We start from the raw sequence: 23,710 nt of genomic DNA, 5'->3' as shown, positions 1-23,710 counted from the left end.
ACTAAAATTTGAAGGATAATGGCATCTCCTCATCAAAATAATACACACCATAATGTGGACTCTTTCCATCCATCTTTTTTGATGATTAGCTCAATTTCTGAAATTGTTTTCTAATATAAAATATGAATAACTTCCGGTTACTGTTGAGGTTTGATTAAAAAGCAGTAACCTCTTTTAAAAGTCCAGTCAAATAACTTACATGCTTGTAGAATTAAATAGCTATATTTATTTCCAATTAATAAATCATTTGTTATTTTAACACCTCATTTAATTTGTATGTACAAAAGAAACACATAAGAAATGAAAGCCAGCTTCAAAACCTTGGAGATACACATTTCCATGAACACGGGACAATGAAATGGGCAGTGAAACATGTCAAACACACAGTACCAATATTCTTTGCACTGCCTACCACACTGTATTTATAGTTCTCAGTACGTCCTACCATCCATGAATTCCTGCTGTAGAGATCAGATGACAAAATATGACACAATGTGGGCCTACGTTATAATCTAGACTACTTTACACCATCACATTGGCAAAGCCCTTCAAAAGGGTATTCAGAGACCCTGCACATATATACTGTAATGAGAAGAGTTTGCAGCACATCAAGAAGGAAGAAGTTCAAGTCTCTCAAAAAGAGAAGAGAAAGAAAGAGAGAACTTTGCAGCTGAAAATTATAAAGAAGAGAAGAAACCAGAGAGTACAATGAGGAAGAAGAAAGTACTAAATATGTTCAGGTAAACTTTGGGGGTTTCCTTTTGAAAGTACAATGAACATAAAATTTACTTGCCCAATTCAAGAATAAATTCAACATTATTGCAAATGTTAAATATGCAACAGAAGGGCTGAATTAAAATGATGTCAGAAGGGATGCTTCTTCTATTTGTCTGATAATGGCCTCCAACTTTACAAACCACTTGAACATCTTCAAAAATTCAAACAGCTGCATAAGAAGTTCTGTCCTTCATGCTGATGGTTAACAGTCAGCATGTCATGGACAGCCGGGTCGCAGAAGCAGGACCTTTGTATGAATACTGTTGTCAAGAGAGCCAGTAGAAGTGCTTTGGTCATTCCTACATGGCAGACTTCCGTAAGTCTTTTAGTCTTTGAAGAACAGTGCTTAGGGGAGTGTCTGCACCATAGAAAAGAAGTGGATTTTGAGTGCTTCAGACCACAGCCAAAAAAGAAAGAGCAATTCCTCTGAGAGTTATTTGAAGTAGAATTGTTTCCAACTAGTTGTCCACATATTTTCTTGGCATTGTCTGCTGCCCCCAGGGATCTTCCTCCTGCTGAAATGAATGGCTCTTTTCCACACTGTATGGGATAGATCCAGCTGGTACTCAAAGGCAGTGGAAAGGCTGGGGAGTGCCTTGCTACCCAAACACATTACAAATATGTCACAGCAACCTCCATAACTCCCATCAATAAAAGACATGGTCCCCAAGCACTTTTCTGCAGGAACAGCCAACCTGAGGTCCCCCACCCCACTTGACATGACAGGCAACTGCAGCAAGTACATTACAGACCCCAGGCCCCGCCTGGGAACAATGCACTCATGTGCAATATAGACCTGGCACTTCCCCCAAATTTAATAGGATTTTTTTTTAACAGCCTGGGTTACATGCCCTGCCCCACACCAAAGCTCACCCCTCAACTGCTTCCTCTCGTCTCCCAACTAATCTGCCCTTCAAACTGTCCCACAGCTTATCTCAGTATTTCTCTGACTATATTAAACATCAATTTGAAGTAAAATTGAGCACAAATCCCTTCTAGCAGAACATTAGAAATATGCTTTTATTTTAGTTTCATGTCTGGCACATTGAAAAAAATAGAAACTCTGTCTTTAAACATTTCATAGCCTTTTTTATTGCTCAGTGAAACAATATAAAAGCTTTTTTAGTATCAAATCCTCAATGTTCAGCAATTTTTACCATGTTAATGGTTCCTGCATGATTCTTAGTTTGAGTCTCACTTTATTTTAAGGAGGTCAGGAATTTGTAATTAACTGAGCCCTTTGTAAACTAACACCATTTGAGCAGATCAGAATCTCAACAGTTACAAGCAATGTCACTTACAATCAAGCTGAAAAACAGGAGCTAGTGGGTACTATAATTTCCAATATAGAAATTTAGCTCCCTTAGCTTTAAGGCACTCTGTCCACATACTGAAAAGAAACAATTTTAGGAACACATAGTCTTTTCCACCAAGCATTAAACATCTGTATTAAGATACAATTAGTAACAAATCATGTGCTGTAATTCATAAGGTTCTTTGAATATCTGCATCAAGTAATAGTGCACTGAGTGGCTAATATAAAAGATATAATACAAAATATGTAAGAAGGATATTCTACAATATATATAAATATATATTTCACTGGTGCATAAATCAGTTGTGGTTTATTAAAGTTTCCTCCATGATTACATAAAATCCAACATATTGTGTCAGTACATGCTGAAGGTCAGTACACTTGAAGGTCAAAACTACTCCTATGTCATAAAGATGAACTGCAAAGTGCTACAAAATAAGTTACAACAAAAATATGCAACAATAACTGTGCACATTTATGCATATAAATATTATGAATCAGAAAGAACTACCTTTTAAAATGAAATATTTCAAAAATTATCTGCTAAATTCCAACTCTCCAAGTCTGTCTTTTCCCGGCCAAAAGAAAAAGGATCAGATTCTCACCTCATTTATTTGGCAACAAATTGTGAATACATAACTCAAATAAGCTGACTTTTCCCACATAACTTAAGACTGGAATCTGTGCTACTGAGTGAAGCTCTGCTTATGATCCAACTTGTATCTGATGTAACTCCACTGACTTTAGTTCAAAAATTCCTGATCTAAATGATTCTCTGTTGGTTTACATTCCGCTCAATGTCATTGGCTGTTATTTCAAAAGAGAGAGAGATCCCCAGGTAAGCTAGAAATTTGAGAATAAAATAATTAAAAGAAAGTTACAGGAGAATCAGTATCTCGAGAAGATATCTCCCTAAACTAAGATTATTTCCACATAGACATAGGGAAGAAAAAAAAAAGGTATTCCCATTATTTTTTTCTGAGGAGAAGAACGAAACTTGTTGACATCTAACTTCAAACAGGGAGTATGATGGATATCTTTAATAGCTGCCATCCTTTCCCAAATCACCATGTTATGTACAGGGTGACAAAGACACTGTGATTCTTAGGTCATCAGTAGACTTCCAGCTCTACCATCTTCTTTAATGTGGAGAGAACACATCTTTGGAACAGATTTTGGAGAAGGAAAAAAAACAAAAAACAAAAAAACATAGCCAACTGCATAGCCAATGACAAGTGAAAGGAAGTATCTTAATACATAGACTCAGAAGAATGCATATGTGGACATATTTCTTGACTAATGACATTATTTCCAAAATTTGACCACAGCAGGAAGAAAAAACTTGGATGTCAGAGACTGATGAAAACATAAGAAAAGGACTGAGTCTTAAAAGGCAAAAAGAGAGTAAGTATGTGGAGAAAGAACAAAAGGGTCAACACCAGAAAATAAAAAAAAAAAAAAAAAAAAAAAAAGATTAAATATACACTATTGCAGAAAGAAAGGGATAGTGTATGCTTTAGAAAGACATTGATGTTGACAACAGTGTTTCAATGGAAGAGTGAAAATGGCTGAAAAATGGCTGAAATTAAAAAGCAAACCCACCCACAGGGAAAAAAAAAAAAAAGAGAGAGAAAGACAAAATATCATCTCATGTCTTATTGTTTGTTTTAAGGAATTAAAAAATTAAATTAAAAGGTGAAAAGCTGTGAAATGTAATCGAATCAGAATTCATAGAAATATATGCATCTATCTCATTTTTTTGCTGCTAGTTTTCATAAGAAACTTTCAGAAAATAAAAAACAGAAACTTCACCTTTCTTATAATGACTCCTTAAACTGAAAAGATAAAGTTATAAACTCAGGACTTCTTAAGTAAATAGCATGAAAATAAGTGTCTACTATTATGCTCAAATGCATCCCTGTTCTTGCGAAATGTTTGTACTTTCACTAATTTTTCTCATTCTAGTAAACTCTCCTCAGAGGACAGCATACTGAACAATTAAATGTACACCTAAGTATACAGTCTGAAAGACCAACTGTATAGTGTTATTCTTGCTCTTGTTTCAGAATCGGCATTCCAGTCTAGTAAAGACTTACACTTCCCCAAACTTAAGGACTACATTGCATAATCATGGCCTAACTGAATGTGTAAGCAATGGCACTTGTTCGAAACAAAAAAAAAGCATTGATGAGCAGAATTGCCCTCTTAATCCATATAGCTTATGCTTATACTCTGCCTCTTCTTGGTAAAGTCAGTGGAACCACATGCATAAATATAATTTATATGGCCAACTCTGCAATTTAGTGTTTAGCATTTAAGGCCATATCCTGTCATATGTCAGTATTCCCATTGAAATCAACAGATTCACACACTTAAATTTTTTTTGGAAGAGTTTTACGAGCCACTCATGCAATAAACTAAATGCAACTTTGCAGTTCACCTTTGATAAATATTATTTATAAAAACAACATCTTTCCAGTTAAGTTCAAACAGAAAAAAATTGGCATAGGACACAATGTAATGTAATTTCATCTCAATGTCATATTGAAGACACAGCAAGGACAAGGCAATAGGGAAGAGTGTGATAGCTTATTTCTGGACTTTCTTGAGTTTTATAGCTGCCTCAGGGCTTGGCTTCACCCTGCTCTTGCAAAAACAGCTACTGACTTGAATGTGCTTCTAGAATTCTCCAAACACAACCAATGTCTAAAAGAGAAGTCCAAGGGAGGTGGCACGTCACTGCACAAGAACACTGTCCACTCCCTACTGTGCAGCATACAGCTTCCACAACAAGCTCAACAGCCCCTCTCTCATCTTTTCCTTATTTCATTTACCCATCCAGTGGGATCTTATGAAATAAAACAAAACCTAAAAGAAACAAAATAAAATATGAGAAATCATGCTATGAGAAAAAGTCAAAGAAAAATTAATACAAAAGCCCAAACACAAACGAAAACTTGGCAATCAAGCACATAAACATAAAATGCATTTAAAGCATACATAAAATGTCAAATAAAACGGGTTCATGAATGTATGAAAATGACAACATTAGCTCTATCTTGTGGCCAAGGATTTTGTTCATTAATTCAAAATGCATAAGGCATGTTACCCATTTGTCTTTAACATTTTCAAATGTTCATATCAAGCTGTAATATAATCAATCTAGCATTCTTCAACCAAGGGCTGTAATTTGCATGGGCAGATGAACATACTTTGCACAAAGGCCTATGGTGAACAAGCCTGGGTGCACAATTAAGTTATCTGGTCCATCAAGGCCAGATAACCAGGCCATTATTTGGCCTGGTCCATCAACCAAGTGAAGAACACAACGATATCACAGAGTTACTGTAAGTGAAATGCCAAGTTACTCTGTAATCTTTGTTTTATGCTTTAGGTCATGCAGATTATTTTCTCTGCCCACTCCAAACAGGTTCCTACTCTTAATGATATCAAATAGCTCTATAATGGCAAAAATAATATAATAAATATTATAATAAAAATAAAAAATAAAAAATAATATAATAAATATAAATATAAATATAATGGAAAAAAAATAATAAAATAAGAATAAACTGGGGAAATAATCAACACCTAAATACAATGGCACATTGAAGTGCAAAACCCCTCGGTCACATTCTAATTTAGACAAAGGAAAAACCATATGCACCTAACCCTCAGACTTTACCTTACCATCTAAGGCTAAGAACCTTAAAGAAAATTACGTTTGGCCCTGTGTGAAATAAAACTATCTGACTTTATAACATAAATACTTCCTGGAGCAGCATTGTCTTACCCAGTCTGTTGTTATCTGATGCAGTTGAGTTATTATGTACATCATTGTTCACAGTCACCATTACTTGTTCTAATGACATTTGGAAAAAACAAAAACATGTGAGTTGTACTATAAACCTGCAAATGTAAACTCCATAATACATATATATTGTTTTTTGTTTGTTTGTTTGTTTGTTTTTTTACCTTGTTTTAGTAAATTCTCAGTATTTATAAAGAACTGAAAGCTTAAGTACATCCCATAGCACTTTAACAATTCAGGGCCAGATCTTGATTTGCCTCAAGTCAATATGACTTTTGCTATCAGTTTCAAGAGAAATTGGATCTGACTGTTAGTAATTAAGTAACAATGACTAACTTATTTGCATTGCAATTCTTGCTTGTTTTAACCTAGAGGCACTCCTAGTACTTCCACCCTGGACGTAGTTAATGGCACATTCAGAAGCTGATCATGCTAGTTTTCAGCCACTGCACATTTCCAAAATGGTGTGTCAAAATTCCTTTTCTCTGACAATTGATAAGATTCAGTTTAAGTAATCAACACAAAACAAAGAGACCTGGCTGATTAACAGACATACATATAATAAAAGTCTACTATGATGTCAAGAAAAATGCACACTTGTGAAGTTGACCTGCATGGCATATACACATAGCAAACCATGTCTAACAGAGTTCGAGGAAGACTGAGGATCTATCTCTAGAGGCTGTACAATGGTGGCCATTTTTTCTGGGCTTTTCTGAAGTATTTTTACTAAGTCACTGTAGTTAATAGTTATGTCCATGGTATTTTTCTGAAGGAGGTATGGAAGTTAAGGTTTAGAGGGAAAAAGCCTATCATCACAGTTTTGGCAGTAGAGCATTGAAAGCTACTGCATGGCTGCTACCTTTCCTTCAAAGTTCCTAGGCCTTGCACAATTCTCCTATGTGGAACTTTGGTTTCCTAAATTTGTGAGACTGTGTACATTCTTGAAAACTAAGTCAAAGGACAAAAATATGTATTTACATAGCACACATCTATGCCATACTTTTGACACCAAGGCATATCATCGCAACTGAAAGCTTTCCGGACTTTTAGTTCGTTCCTTATCTGGTCTGGTGCAATCACAGTGAAATCAGACTGTTGTGTTTAATTTCACTTCTGAATTTTCATTTGAGAAGTTCTTAATCGATGAACTGTTACTAATATGCAAAACACAGGTAGGGAAAAAGTCCACTTATATTCTTAACTGCATCTGTATATGTCCTGGTTTCAGTTAGGACAGAGTTAATTTTCCTCCTAGTAGCTGGTAGAGTGCTATGTTTTGGATTAGGATGAGAAGAGTGCTGATAACATGCTGATGTTTTAATTGTTGCAGAGCAGTGCTTACACTAAGCCAAGGACATTTCAGCTTCTTGCTCCGTCCTGCCAGCAAGCAGGCTGGGGGTGCAGCAAGAGTTGGGAGGGGACAGACCCAGAACAGCTGACCCAAACTGGCCAAAGGGGTATTCCATCTGACATCATGCTAAACAATATATAGGGGTGGCTAGCTGGGGTGGGTGGGCCGAACTGCTCGGGGTTAGGCTGGGCATCGGTCAGCGGGTGGTGAGCAATTGCATTATGCATCACTTGTTTTGTACACATTATTATTCTTAGTACTATTATAATCATTATTGTTATTATTATTATTGTTATTATTATTTCCCTGTCTTAATAAACTGTCTTTATCTCAACCCACAGGCTTCACTTTCCCATTTCTCTCCCCCATCCCAGAGCAGCAGGAGGGAGGGTGAGCAAATGGCTGTGTGGCATTTAGCTGCCGGCTGGGTTAAACCACAACAGTATATTAGTAACTCTTCTAGTCATCAGTGATGCTGAAAACAACTATTATGGAATGAGAGTCAGACCTAGGTCCTAAGCAGTCTGCAAGTCAACAAGGCCATAAGGGAGTACTACAAGTCCTGTTGAAGGCATGAGGATTAAACACAAGAAATATACCTCTTAAATGGAAGATTCATAAATTCATAACTCAGTCTACAAATCTGTCTGAGTGTTCATGTGCACAAACACCTACTATCTACTCTATTCTAACATAGAGTCAAAAGTGACAGGACATTCCACGTAGCAATAACTTATTTTTTCCAAGCCAGAATCAGTATAACTAGATCAACTTTATACAGGGGCTTATTAATTTACATAAATGTAGTCAAACTACACTTCAGGCCAAATGCAATGGCTGTTCTCCAGTGGAAACCAAGACACAATTTACAAACACACAGAGTTATCACACTTGTTCTAAATATCTAGTGGCTAGAACATGCATCCAAGATGTAGGAGACCAGTTGAATTCCTTTTGAGTGCCCCTACCATAACCCTCTAAAAACAAAAGTATTCTTCCAATTTTAAAAATCTGGCCCTTCTATTTCTTTCACATTTCTCACATGTTCCCTGTTCCTGACCAAAAAAATAAAAATAAAAATCTTCTTTAGAGTGTAACAAACAGTCTAAGGAAAGTGATCTGAAGTTTCGGGCTTTCATTTTGGAGTAGGAAAAAAAAAAAAAAGGAAAGGGGAAGGAGAAGAGGAAGAGGAATGGAAAGGAAACAGTATTGACTTAATCCACGGAAAGACATAAAGCAAAAAGGTGAAGTATGTAGAAAAGAAAAGAACACAGAAATACAGAATCTGGGGGTTGGGGTAGTGGCTCTGACAGGACACAAGTGAAATGGAGCAAAGAAAAAGGACTGGGGAAAAACAACACCACCACCAAATAAACGTGGAAATGGAACAGGAGTGCTTCAAAAATGGTTCCAGGGGAAGTAAAAAATGTACAAACCCATTAAGCAGTAGGCAATATAGACTTAATTTGTACACTAGCTCTCTGACTATTTGGAGTAATTGAGCTAATAGAAGCAAAATATTATGGGCAGTGGGTATTTATAAGATGATTTGCTGTGTCCTAACTGCCAGCCTCTCATCTGGTTTCTCAGAGTTCAAAGGAGTCTGTTAGACAGGTTGAGGCAAAGCCTGAGTTGCTGCCGGGGCACTGGATTCTGAGTTTAATATTAGTTTAAAAAAACCTGCCGTTATGTAAGCTGCCACTCAGCCTTGCAGAGGAAAGTACACAGAAGAATAAAAATAAAAAACTCAAAATAAAAGTGGAAGAGAGAAAAAAGCATCTTCCCTGTACAAAGAATGACAGAACTTCATTCATCCTTTAAGGGAACATTATGTATCTGTCTCTCTCAGATGCAAATGTCTTGAACATAATAAAGAAAACAAAGTAGTTTAAACCCTAACATACTGATAGTTTAGTTCAATATCAGTTTATCATTCAGAGAGTTCTGAATTCATTATTAGTCTTAAAACAAATTTGTATTCATTATTAGTCTTAAAACAAACAGTGATTTTGCAATATACTATTTTGGGGACACAAAATTTAATTGCTCTCTCCCAAAGAGCATGTGCTAAATAAAGGGTAGCATGATTTATGCTATTAATATAGATCCAGCTGAGCCAACTATGACAATTTTTTAATATATTTTTTATCCCACGGTTTGCTTTCTGGAAGTACCACAGCCAACTATCTCATGAGCTTTGTAAATATGTCACTCAGATGCTAGCTGATCTGTAACTTCCTAAGTTTATTCTCATTGAGAGCTGGGTAAAACGCCTTTAAGACCATTTGGTTTTAGCTTTTCTATTTATTATACTAAAAATCCCATTGTTCACAAAATAAAAGCATAACTGCAAAAAAATGCCATATATTTATACATATTCAACTCATTCTGAAAGAAGAGCCAGTCATAAACACCATTCTTATACGCAAATAAATCACTTCTTCCTCCATTAACCATCACAATGTTTGAACAGTTAATGGCATCAAGATATCTAAATGGCATCAAAATATCTAATGGCATCAAAATATCTAATGCATTTCATTGTCATATTTGGGAATATCACTGTTATGGAGATATCCACACATCCATTAGCTCAATTTCTACCTGCCCTGAAAAACCATGATCATGTTCCTTGCCACAGGTCATGTTCTCTACAAGCCTACACCTACATCAGTCAGAAAGGAAAAAGTTACGACACAGTCTTTTTTGAATTTCTCCACACAGCAATAGTATAAATTTTAGTTGCCTGAGATTCTTTGTATTCTGATTGGATATGAAAAGATACATTCTGATGAGCTGTACGTAAATTGGAGGTCTGCAGGCAAACTTTCTTGATCATTATGAACCTCATCTAAAATCTGCCAGAGTAAATAAAAGTTTCCTGTAATGATGACATAACTGAATTTAAAACCAAGTTTAATTTACTCATATCCCACTCTCTAAATATGCCTATAAATATCTGGAGTTGCATAAATTCAGAGATCACATATGTAAACCCGGGTACTCAAAGGAAGGCACAAGTGGAAGAAAAGTTGTTCAGGTAAAAGTTCCTACATTTTGTTACACTTAATCTCTTCACCAAGTACATATGGTTTATCCCTAAGCACGTGAGGCTTTCATCCAAACAGAGTATTTTGGAAAAAAAAAAAATCTATTATTTTTACTTTTCCCATCTTGGAAGCAATCAAGAATAACATGACATATATCTCTGGTCTTTTAAAATGAACAGTGATTTATAAGGAGAAAGCTCAAATTGCTGAGTGGAAATAAGAAAGTAAAGAGAGGATGTAGCTGAATTATACAAAAAAGTATTCTTCTCAAGTTTGCCCGTTTCTGATTTCAAATAGAAATTTAAATTAAATAATTAATTCCTAGTTTTATTTGTTTTCTTGGATCTGAGCCACTGCTTCAAAGAGCAGCATAGGGTAATGCAGTGGCAAAATGAGGACAAAATGTCACCTAATTTTTATTGGAAAACAAGGAAAGGCTCCTGGAGAGATTTCTATAAAATGTTTATTGCACAAAGAAGAATAGTCTTGCCTCATTAGAGCAATCCCTACGCAACAGCAGAAGATAAAATTCTTTGAAGAAAACCATACTTTTCCTTCAGAATTTTGTATGCACTACACTCAATACTACCTTGTGTTTCAGAGCACAGCTGTAACATAAACATATAACACAACTTTTTCTTTATTTCTAAACAAGCTTTTACTCCATGAGACACTAAAATAGTATTTTTCATTTACATCATTAAGAGCTGTAATGATGTACTTATCTATTATTCTTTTCACCGAAAGATAAAAGCATGAATAGAAGACAAACAAAGGAAAACCTAAAAGCTAAACATACAGAGAGGGACACACTCTAACTTACTAGAGGGCCAGGAATTCCAGAAAATGTGGATCTCAATTTCACATCAGTACTTTTTTTTCCAGATAATATTTTCCAGTGGCTTATTTTACTTAATAATTGGAAATACTAAGACCAGAAGAGATTAACAAGCCTACACCATGAAGTTGTACATCAAGATAAAGAATCTTGATGCTCTTACTCTGTCTGCTTACAAAAATAGGAAGTCAGTAGGCAATAATCACAGAATCACAGAATCATAGAATCACAGAATCATATAGGTTGGAAGAGACCTCCAAGATCACCAAGTCCAACCTCTGACCTAACACTAAGAAGTCCTCCACTAAACCATATCACTAAGCTGTACATCTAAATGTCGTTTGAAGACCTCCAGGGATGTTGACTCCACCACTTCCCTGGGCAGCCCATTCCAATGCCTAACAACCCTTTTGGTAAAGTTCTTCCTAATATCCAACCTCCCTTGGCATAACCCCTCCATTCCCCCTCGTCTTATCACTGGGCACGTGGGAGAATAGACCAATCCCCACCTTGCTACAGCCTCCTTTAAGGTACCTATACAGAGCAATAATATTGCCCCTGAGCCTCCTTTTCTCCAGGCTAAACAATCCCAGCTCCCTCAGCCGCTCCTCATAAGACTTGTTCTCCAGACCCCTCACCAGCTTTGTCGCCCTTCTCTGGACTTGCTCAAGCACCTTGATGTCCTTCTTGTAGTGAGGGGCCCAAAACTGAACACCGTACTTGAGGTGCGGCCTCACCAGTATATCAACATATCATATTAACTTCAGGATTATTTATAGTAAACCAAAACTTAAAGAGTGTTTGGTCTCCTTTGTAGTTCTTCAGATTACTACAGTGTTATGAAATTTTTTTTTTCCACTATCACTAGCTTTTCTCTAATGTTTAAATTTATGCTCTGTAGGTAAGGATACATAGTTTGTAATTTCATGGATGCTGCCACCTGTATAAGATTTTTAAATTGGCTTAATAAAATTGGAGCCATTAATATTAGTGTTGTAGGCATCATTCAATCTACTTAATAGTTTGTTTCATTGATCTGCAAGTTCATAAAATGAGTAAGGGGGTCAAACAGAATTATATGTACTTTACTAAAGGACCCTATAAAGCTGTTCTGTGTGAAATGAGTCAGGACCAAGAGATAGTAAAACTTGACCTGTCTACTCCAAATTTTAGAGGCCAAAAATATTTGGGGCTAAGATTCTCCTACATTGCCAATATTTTAATCGGTTAATATCAGTTAATATTTTAATCTGTTTTTCCCTTTGTCTGATTTGGAATTTTTATTTTATTTCCTTGTATGATACATTGGAAGGTGTTCTTATTTTCCAAGCAGCCAGTAGAAAATGAAATCTTTGTAGTCAGCACTCTTAAGAAGAAAATATTGCATCTTTCTCAAAGAGAATCATTACCCTCATGTCTTCCAGCACAATATCTAACAGGCATCTCCTTTTACATCTCTACTTCTGATGCTGTGGTTGCTTTGCTTGCTATTGATTAGTGACAGTCAAGGACATTAAAACCTGAGGCTCAAAACACCAGTGCTCAGAGCTAGTCAGTGCATTTATTTTGCTCAGCTTTTAATTCAGGTGCAGCTTAAAGTGAAAAGAAAGAATATGAATAAGCAACCGTTCAGACTCAAAAGCTCTGCAGAAACAGCAGCTCCCCATAGAACCTTAGAAAATGCACATTAATAGAAACCCACTTCTCAGGAAAGGGCGTAACAATTACTATCTGCACACATTTTAAAACATAGATGTCTGCAGTTATTTTACACTTCATTTGCATGAAACACTGTATGCCTGAGAGATCAATCAATACATCAAGGAACATTTTCTCCAAGCTTTCTGCAAGTACTTGAAAAGTCAAAGCAGTTAAGAAAAAAGGCTGTTTATGTTATGACATCCCCTGCATTTCTGTTTAATATACTCATTGGTATGCATATAAAATATAGAAATGCTACTACACAGATGCACTTTTGACAAGTGCCAGTGTACAGCCACAAAAAAGAAAGATCAGAGAACATGAAGGACATAGCATAATGATGTTTTACCCCTTTGAAAAACAGAATCAGTCAACTTCAAAACCATTTTGTCTGACTGTACCTGAATATTTAAGTCAACTCTACCATCACTTAAGTTTGCATAATTCCAAGGATAAATAGATATTCCACATTTTCGCTACATGGCCTTTTGACTTAAACTGGCAAGGCAGGTTATATATAGAATAAGGGAAAAATGTTGCTTATTCTAGTACAGTAAGCGTTATGGAACTATATCATGTACATGTATATTCATTTATAATGGGATTATTTTGCTTACTGTTGCCTTACAATAATTTCAACTTCTTTGATCATTACAGGCCTCATAGTAGTTATTGAACAATTCTCCAGTTTTCTTTCTATGACATTTTACCTTGAGACTGTGAAGTCTGAATGCTTCTTACAAGACGTATGTACTAATCACTGGCTGCATCTAGTAAAACAGTTCTCTTTCTTTTACTCCATTAATCTCAGCTATCTCTCCTTACATTTATTATCATTCAACAACTTCCATGTGGCAGCTAATGATCTTCCTTATAAAACCCGATCTGTGCAAATGCTATTGAGAAGTAGCACGGTCAATGATTAGGATAATGGACTGAGAGCAAACAGCCAAGAGACAAATTCTAGCTAGCCTAGTCATTGTTTTGTTTCATGAACACTTCTACATCATTTCTGTGCATCTTTTCTTCCTTCATCTTTTGCAGACCTGAAGGCCTCAGGGCAAGAAATCACTGCTACACTTTGATACAACTGTGGTTCAAGTATTTCACCCCACAAATTCTCTCCTGATAAAAAAATAAAGACACAGTTTCCACAAGGAAAAAACAAATATCCTTAACTCTTATCACAAATCCTTTTGCTACAGGGCAGGGAAGAGACAAACTGACAGTTGTCTTCCACTGAACCTTATGCGCATTTGTCCTCCTCCAAGCATCACAGGAGCTTTGAGGGCAGATAAGTATGATACACATGACAGTTCCTTGTGAACCTCACAGTCTGTATTTATAGCCCAGAAAAGCCATCCCAAAGTCTGGCACACATTTCTTAAGCATATACATGTGCATTAAGATCCTGCACCACTTATAATGCTACAGGGATTTTCCTGTCTCCACAGGTACTGCATTAAATTGGAATCACACTTGAGGACACTGCTTGCCTATGAATGTTCTGGTGGTTCCTCACAGACACTGAAGATGGAGAGTATTTTAAATGAAAAACACTGCACAGCTCAGTACTACATAAAGCTGTCTGAGTCTCCTGAAGAACAGTTGCTTGGAACCAAAGTGAAAATAATTTGTTCTTACTCCTGTTTGTCCTTAGTTTGCTTTGTTCTGTTCTCAGCTTTACATGTGCACAAAATGGGTCTCCATTCAAAGAAGCACTCTTCACAGGATGCAGCAAAGAACAAAGGGGAGAATGGTACTGCAAAATTGTCTTGGGGAAAAAGGGAAGCTCCTACTCTTTGTATTTATAAATACTACCTCTGGCACCTTTCTGACAGAATTAAATACTTACTGTATTTAACAGGCTAATTGCACCTAAAGTAAAGCAAAAAAGACCCATCTAAAGACTTAGCCACTTTTGTATGGGAGTAAGTAAACAGTTTTACTAACTGATACAGTGTAATTATAAACTTAGTTAACATGAAATAAATTAGACATGAGTCTATAACGGTACTGTTTAGTTGCTTATTGCCTTAACTGCCAGCAGAGTCTATTAGCAAGTAAGTGTACTCACTTACACTGTGTGTAAGACTGTGTTCTTTTTTGATATTCTGTTCCTGCAACTGAAGCTGTTGGGTTTCTCAGCCACGTCCACTACACAGCATGCTATATGTGCTATATATCCTTTTTGGATACTATCTATCTGCTAACACTGATGCATCACAATCCTAACTTCCCAAGCTGTAGAAACAGCAACAAAATCAGTCTTTCTGCACATGTGGACCAGCCTTGTGTCCTGTTACCCAACCAAAGAAACCCACTCAAAGAGGTATTTCTATCATAAATTTTGCAGGTAAAGGCTGGTACAAATTAGAACACAAATGACTCCACTAGAACAGAGTAATCATGTGAATTCAGATGGGGAGCCAACACAAAAAAAGACCCAAACAGCAGCTACAAGCCAAAAACTTGCTCAGGACATATCTATGTTTGTAAATAAGAAAAATAAGAAAAGGCCCAAAACCTTCTTTTAGTGTGTATCTTCTTTTCTAGCCACAATTTTTTCATCTACGCTTAATTACAGCACCTTTTCAGCCTAAGATAAATAGAACTCTCCTAGTCAATGTCCCACTATGATTCAAAGCATGTATCAGGAATTATTGACAATACAGATTATGGATGAGGCCAGCTTTCTGAGGGAGTATGGAGAAAAGACTTTTAAATATATGGGCATTATGTACACCTTTCCCTCTGGGCCAAAGAATACCCTAGTCCTATTTGCTTTGATGGCACATTCATAGTCTCAAATGCTGCTGTACTTTGCCACAGTAGTGATGAAATTATACAGTACACACAAACTACATACTATACCTACTTTCCAGGGAGACTACATAACAGATAATACAGAATTGAATTATTTCTGATTACCTGAAGTACAATGGAATGGAAGGGGTGAGTCAGTTACATGAAATGCATTTGTATTGCAACTAGTTAATTAACTTTCAGAATAATCATACCAATTTTGTTAATGGAGGACACAAAAGCTTGGTATTTGGCCTGTTCTAATTATTTATGCTTGGTGCCATGAATCGATACTGATGGAACAGAAAACAATTTTTGACATTCTCTCTGAAAAACATATTAACAGGTATTTGAGAGCTCTTGTGATTTTATTCTTGTCTGGACTGGAAAAGAAGATGAGAAGATGATGATTGAAAACATTAGCAAATTAAAAAAAAAGAAAAAAAAAACAAATAAAAAACACTCATCTAAAAACACCAGTCTAAACATGGTATTTAGGCCTTTTCCCCAGATATAGAGCTGGATTTGCTTATACCAAACAGATTCTTACCAAGCTCTACTTCAAAATGTATTTCTAATGAACAAAGGAAATGAAAATGAAAAATAATTATAATGAAAAAATACAGTAAGTTGCATTCTCATCCTATTATTTAATCCATCCCAATTTATCATATATTTCAATAGAATAAAATCTTTCTCATGGCCTATTCAGAATCTTGAAATTTAAACAAAAAGAATTTCCCAAATTCAGATTGAATTCAGAACTTAGGATTCATTAATAATTCTTCACAGTTTTGACTTCATGTTTATTTTTTACATCAAAAATGTATAGATTATATACATACATACAGGACATATATATCCTGAAAATTAAACTCAAAACAACTGTAGTATTTTACAACCATATTTGTTCTAAGAAGAAATAATTCTGTAAATTCACCAGGTGTATGTAGAAACAATATAGTCTTTGCTGTTTATAGATTAGGAGTCTAAATAGCTTTATCGTCTCACCTTCATTGTCGCAGTCTTGCAACGAAAGCCATATTTGATCTACCAGACCAACTCCTTTTACTTCACCATGAACTGGAATGGAATGCATTACCATTAATGCAATTGTCAAGGGCTTGGTTTGCAATTGCCATTTCTACTATATTTTATATTCACATTTCTTCACCAATTGCATTATTTTCCATCCTACTCTGCAGGAAAATATCCGCTGCATGATACTTCTAGTTGTTTCCCATTCACATTTTTCACCATTAACAATCTATACAATGAAGAGGACTGTCACTGTTAACTGGTATTTTTTTGGACTGGATTCTACTTGACACAGCTTGTGCATGTCTTTTAGAGCTTTAGAAAACTGTATAGCTTAAAAATATGTATAAAAGAACTATGGTATCATGCATTATGATCGGTAGTGAGGACATATTCCTCAGTCACCAGCCATATTCTTCTTAGTGCATATCTTTGGCTTGCAAAAATGAACATAACATTCAGATAACTCCTACTGAAATCAAGGGTCAATCCTTAGTCATATTGCATAGAGCACATTTTTGCTTACACTTTGCGTTTTACATTTTTCCACTGGGGCTTTTGCTGGGGATCATATACAGACCTAAGCTGATTCATTAATAGCCAAGTCAGTAATTCACTGCATTAAAGAATTCTCAAAAGATCTATCATCAAAGTAACTTGTTTAGTACCTGGCCCTACTCCTTACTCCTAGCACTGAAATTAATGTCTAACCAACTTGCATTGCCTAAAGTTTCTCTGAGGTCTGTAGTGCCAGAGGACCTGGATTTCTCTTTCCGTTCCTGTAATTACTATAACAGGTGTTCTCCATCTGTTCTAGTCATTGGTAGCTCAAAATTCAAGCCTTTCTGTCCTAATTTTTCAGTTACCTGTGCTAAGTATTCTTTGCAACGTGAAAACATGTATTTCATATGCAACGACAACAGGTCTGCAGCCAGTAGACCTGGACATATGTTATGAATTCAATACAGGGACAGACATACAAAAGGAAAATAAAAAATAAATAAATAAAAGCAATCACCAGCCAAATGGCAGGGCTCAACTTTAATAATCCATTTAAATTATATTGCTTGAAAATTTGTGTAGCTGAAAAATTATATATATATGTATACACAAATACCTTCCAACATACTTCACATGAGTCACTCAACAGCTTTCCCCTTGGAAATTATATTAACTTTAAGTTACTAGTCCCACACAAAAATGCAATAGAAATAGATTTTCTATTACCAACATTTTATGAACAGCATAAAGTTAATAGGGTATGTATAAAACTGATTTGAGTGACATTAAATACAATGTCAGTAGAATGAGTAAAATGAACTGTGTACATTCTTTGACTGATTAGGGATTACAACACACAGCAAATTTGGAAACATTGTGTTCAACAAGTATGATTAACTGTGTTCATAATGTTCTACAGTACAGCTGACCTCTAGGAGCTCACTCCTGAAATTATTATGATACCTCAAGAGCTGTTTCTTGACTGCAGACCTTTACCCTGTCTAGATTTTCTTAAAAAGCTGAAGATGGAAGAGATGATGCCTTACATTTTATCTGCTATTTTTCAGCCAACATAAAAATTATACCAGAACAACTTTTTTGGTCCAGAGAGCAGCAACAGAAGGCCTTTGAAACACCCACTCCACTCTCATTGCTGCAGAAAGTGCCACCATTATCTCCACGAATTTTAATGTCCAGGTAACAGTTGCCAGATCATGTATCAACACAGCCAATATGGGTAGGATTCAGCTCAAAATCTGGAGGGCACTCACAGATGTAACTACCAGCAGTATTGACCCATGTGCTACTGATGCAGGTTGTGGGATCTTCACATTTAACATCTGTGAAGTTACCAGAATGAGGTGGATGTATTTGTAATAGTACTGTAGCAGTACACTATAATAATACTGTAATAGCACTGTAGTAGTACACTGTACACAAATACATCCAGCTCATTCTGATCAGCTCATTCTGATCTAGTCAACAGATCTTAAATATCACTTTCACACCTCAGAATTTGTACTTTAAAAAGCAGAAAATATTTAGCAATATCATGTCTACATACAAACTGAAGTTTATAAGGATAGGCAGCCCTACTTGCCTCTTGACAAAGTATCAAATCCGTATTTTAGCAGCCTGTTCAGAAAGCAACTGCTTGTCTGAGAGAATACTCTACTGAGATTCCAAACAAAAGTACAATTAAGATATTCTGCTGTATTTGTGGGTGACTTTATGATATTTTTTAAAACAGGCAAGGTATGTTACAGGGAGAAAGATTCCACCCCCAATTAGAGGAACATTGTGGCCTTTCTTGCAATTAAAATAGGGAATCTGGGACTCCCCTTAGGATTTACATCACTTTAGGATGTGAGGTTAGTTGCTCAGTGGGTCTATTTAGTCTACACTGAACCAATTTCTAAAGAAGGGGGAAAAAAATGAACTAATAATATATTTTTAAATACACTTTTCACATGTTGTTCTGGAAAACAAATTGCCTAAATACATTAGGAAGGATATCATCCCTGTCATGGAAGCACCCTTTCTCTCACATAAGGAGAAACATTTTCTCAAACTCAGCTCAATTTTGCAGAATCAAATACCTGAAATATGTTATAGCATTGTTTCACAGATGAACATACTTTCCTGTCCATAACACAACCATGGGATTACAATGGACAGGAAGAGAGGGGAAAAGCATCATTCATGACTACCAAATGGTGTGACCCAAAGCCATTCATCAGCACAGCTCCCCTGTACTTTCATCAGAGCTGAGCCCTCTCCTGTAATAATACGGCTTTATGTCTGAGCTTGACAATGCTAAGAGTTATTGATGACAACCTCGATTAAACTAGTAATTAAATCCTCCAGAACACTCATATGGCTGGGGAAGGGTTATAAGAAGGACAGAGACCAAGAAGCAGTTATGACCTTGAAAGGAAAGTATTGATCACATTTTGCCTTGTGAAAGGAAGGAGGGAAAACTGAAACCAACCATCCTGAATCATTAATGAACACCCACTGCATGCTCCTAATTCCATTTTTTTACATATCCAAGTAAACCTTTCTTTCGGCATTCTCAAAAACAGAGCATTTACAAACTATTCATAAAGAGAAACTGCAAATTCATTACAGACAATATGAAATACATCCAGACAACAACTCAGAAGGTGTCTTTTTTTTTTTCTGTATGTTAGACTATACTGTGCCGTATAACATATGTTACATATGTTTTATATGTATACATATATGTATGTGTATATGTATTATGTTTATTACTGTGAGCAACCATAAAATGCCAATTTTTATTGATTGCCAATGCTACTATGTAGGCTTTCCTCAGTACCCACTGATGTAGAATAGGATTTTCCAGTTTTTAGATCTTTCCTAAGATCTAAGAAGGCCCACTTTATATGAAGAATATCCATTCAGCCCTTAAAAAAGGTGTTGGATTTGTATTTATTTATTTATTTATTTATTTATTTATTTTTTAAATGTTCTCCACACAATAGAATGGAATAATATTACACGAAAAATAGTGATTCATATGGCAGGAAAAATCTGAGCAACTTTATGGTCCATCCACCAGGAGCAAACTGCTCCTGCATGGGCTCCTCTCCACAGGCTGCAGCTCCGGCCCGGGGCCTGCTCCTGTGGGAGCTCTCCGTGGGCTGCAGCCTCCTCCAGGCCACATCCACCTGCTCCACCAGGGGCTCCTCCACCCATGGGGGGCTGCAGCGTGGAGATCTGCTCCATGTGGGACCTATGGGCTGCAGGGGGACAGCCTGCTCCACCGGGGGCCTCTCCCTGCACAGGCGGCAGGGGAACTGCTGCTGCCTGCCTGCAGCACCTCCTGCCCTCCTGCTGCACTGACCTGTGGGTCTGCAGGGCTGTTTTGGACTCCTGACTCTCTCAGCTGCTGTTATGCAGCAGTTTTTCTTTTTTTCCCTTTCTTAAATATGCTCCCACAGAGATGCAAACAACATTGCTTATTGGCTTGGCTCTGGCCAGAGGTGGGTTCCTTTTGGAGCCAGCTGAAACCAGCGCTTATCTGACATGGGGCAGCTGCTGGATTCTTCTCACAGAGATCACCCCTGGAGCCCCCTGCTACCAAAACCTTGCCATATAAACTTAACACAGAAAATGTATAAAAATTTTCTCCTAATTTATCTTATATTTCACCATGTCCTCCTTCTGACTATTTCTACCTCAGTGCATTGTGTGATTTTTCTGCCATGGCCTCCTTTCCTACAAGTTATCTCCAACATCTTTCATTTGGGTAGGTCCAGCTACTTACTGCAACACAGAGGAAGCCTCCTTTTTCCTTCTTGGCTCAACTAGCAGTTCTACTGCAAATCACACTCTATCTATTAATGTTCTTCTTCAGAGAAGTAATAACTTCTGTTATTAAGAAGTTATAACTTCTTAATATTAACTTCTTAATGTTATTAAGAAGAGAAGTTCTGTTATTAAGGTTACAGAACTGCTTTTTTGATTTCAAAAAGCATTTATTCAACAAATCTACCATGTTAAGAGTCTGGAAAAACATTAAGCCAAGAAATTTTTTTAAATGCGATTGAGCCAAGAGAACTTGAAGAGAGCCACCAAACAACTTAATGATCATTGATTACAGGCACTTTCTCAGAGATAGGTACTCAGCAGAGGTAGGTACACAAAGCAAGTCCAAAGACGAAAAGATTTTTCTGTTTACCACCCAACATAGGAAGGAATAAATGCAACAACTTCTTTCCCCACTGCCACGCAGCAATGCACTGGCAGAAGTCTATAGGTTGTATCTGTACAGAGGAGCGCTTATTGCTATCAAAGACAGTGAGCTCATGGATGTAGGAAGTGGACTGGTTTCAAAATGTCCGTGTGATCAGTTTCTCTTCTAGCTGCTCGCTTAATTACCAGCATTTATGCTTTCTAGAGATCAGAAATTGTCCTTAATTTTAACCATCTAATACCCTCTTTTTCAAGGACAATATGGCAGCATTTTCAAAAGCTGAGAATTACTACTACCAGTATTAAAGTCAGGTACCTTCTATAGTAATAGGATAGCAAAACCCACCAGAGTAATACTAACACATCAATACTTACTTTGTAAAAAAAAATGTTAACAATTGCCTTATACAAAATATAAAAAAAAAATGTTAACAATTGCCTTATACAAAATATATAGGTCATTAAAACTTCAGTATTGCAAAATCTCAGTCAAAAGCCCTGAACTCTGAAATATAACAGGTCTGCTCACAGTGAAAATTTATATTTTTTATGCTAATGAAAAAATATCCAAAAAAGATTAAAAGTTCATAGGTAAAGAACAGGTGAGCTGGGGAATAAGGACACTCACTTACAGAGAGAAAGAAAGAAACTGTGGATTGCAAAGACAGACTATACAGATCAAAAGAAAACATGAAAACCTACACTATAACAAAACCAGAAACCAAGTATCTTCAGCCTTACTACAAGATTGCGGTGTGACCACACAATAATTTTAGCAAGAATCTGGCAATGGACAGTTTTACATCAGAAATTACATGGTGCTATGCAGACAGAGAAGAATTGTTCGGTTTACGTTTTCCCCCTACCATTGTCTGATCTGTAAAAATATAGGCAATGAAAAATGACATGTTTCAGTATCATGAATTGGACAGAATACAAATGCCATATCCACTGGCCTTTAGGACCTAAAAATTAATTCTTTCTCACAAAAACAGATTCTTATTCCCTTTACATTTCAAAAACACCGCAAACCTTCCAACTGTTGGGTACACAGTTGTGTTCAGTCCCATGGCTCTGGCATAGACTTAATAAAAAATCAAGGAGGAATAAAATGCAGTGAGGTGTTCCCCCGTCAAAAAAAGGTCACGGTCTTGGCTATAACTTCCAGAGTCACCTAACATCAGAATAGACCTCTAGTGGTTTTTAAAAAAATGATTGCTTACTATCCTATGCATAAGTCTGAAATGTACAGACCAAGGGAAAAATTATCCTGCTCCTCCATGTATGCTACAAGTGTGAGAAGTTGATCATAATGGTTATTCTGCAATAACCTGGTGTCTCTGTTCCCACCAATGGTGCCTCCCATGCTGAAAAAGCAATAGAATGTGGTAACCAAGCTACAACAAAGAGGTTTGCTCTCACTGCTGGTCAAACCCTGCAGTACCCATCACCACAACACAGACTGCCATTCTTCTGATTTAACAGAGCTAATCAGATGGTTCTATGCATACAATTATTTGCACATGGTGGGTGGGAGAGTCTTCTTTTTTTTTGCTTCAGTTGTGATTTTATTTTCACACATTGAAAGTCTCTGTATTGCCTGAAATATCCAGAGAAAGCCTGCCAATGCCTGAATTTGTTATTGTATTCTTTGATGTGTTCACATCTGATCTTGTGACCACATGGGAGTAGCACAGGTCAGATTAAGCAAACCTTTGCCAACAGAGGTGTTCTGGGTAGGGGCCAGGCTGACTGCCACTGTACTGTTTAGAGAGCTTTGCAGAATAAGCTTTCTCATCTAACCTGCAGTGGCTGTGATGTGAGAAGCTTATTTCTTTGCCCTGCCTGTCAAATTTTCAGTGTTCAGTGACCCAGTTCATACCAAACTGAGGTTTAATGTTTTGTTTCTTCTTCTTTAAAAAGAGTGCAGGAATTCAAGACAACATGGACACACAGTGGGGCAGAGCAGAAGACAGCTGATTGCAAGACACTGCTAGCTAAGGAGCAGGACATCTGCCCCAAGAGAACAGTTCTTTTCCCCCAGTCCCATGATATTATTCTGAAACATACATGTACATACCTTCAGGTATCACATTTCACATTAACAAAGCAACCTCTCAGACATACAATTCCACTGATTGCTAGATCTTGATTTCAGGTTGGCAGCACTTTGAGAGGAGAGAAAATCCAGCTTGCCAGGCTTTCACTGTGGTGCTACAGAGCTCAGAAAAGCTTCTGGCACCAGTTGAACAGTTACTGTGACTGGACTAGGTTTGGCAGCCTTTTCAAGATAGTTGTA

General features: G+C 36.7%; 1 protein-coding gene across 1 annotated transcript in view; it reads right to left on the bottom strand.

The window, feature by feature from the left end:
- NTRK2 (neurotrophic receptor tyrosine kinase 2) overlaps positions 1-23,710 on the bottom strand; it is a gene marked incomplete at its 3' end in the record, with an annotated part of 169,987 nt that overhangs the window by 102,577 nt on the left and 43,700 nt on the right. The window contains exon 8 of the mRNA XM_084304803.1: positions 16,663-16,734. Coding sequence (XP_084160929.1) covers positions 16,663-16,734 — 72 coding nt within the window. The remainder of the gene's footprint in view (positions 1-16,662; positions 16,735-23,710) is intronic.

The sequence above is a fragment of the Netta rufina genome (genome assembly GCF_964035555.1).
Source record: "Netta rufina genome assembly, chromosome: Z".
Taxonomy (NCBI): Eukaryota; Metazoa; Chordata; class Aves; order Anseriformes; family Anatidae; genus Netta; species Netta rufina.
The sequence above is the reverse complement of the archived record's forward strand: the minus strand, read 5'-3'. Positions and strand labels throughout refer to the sequence as shown.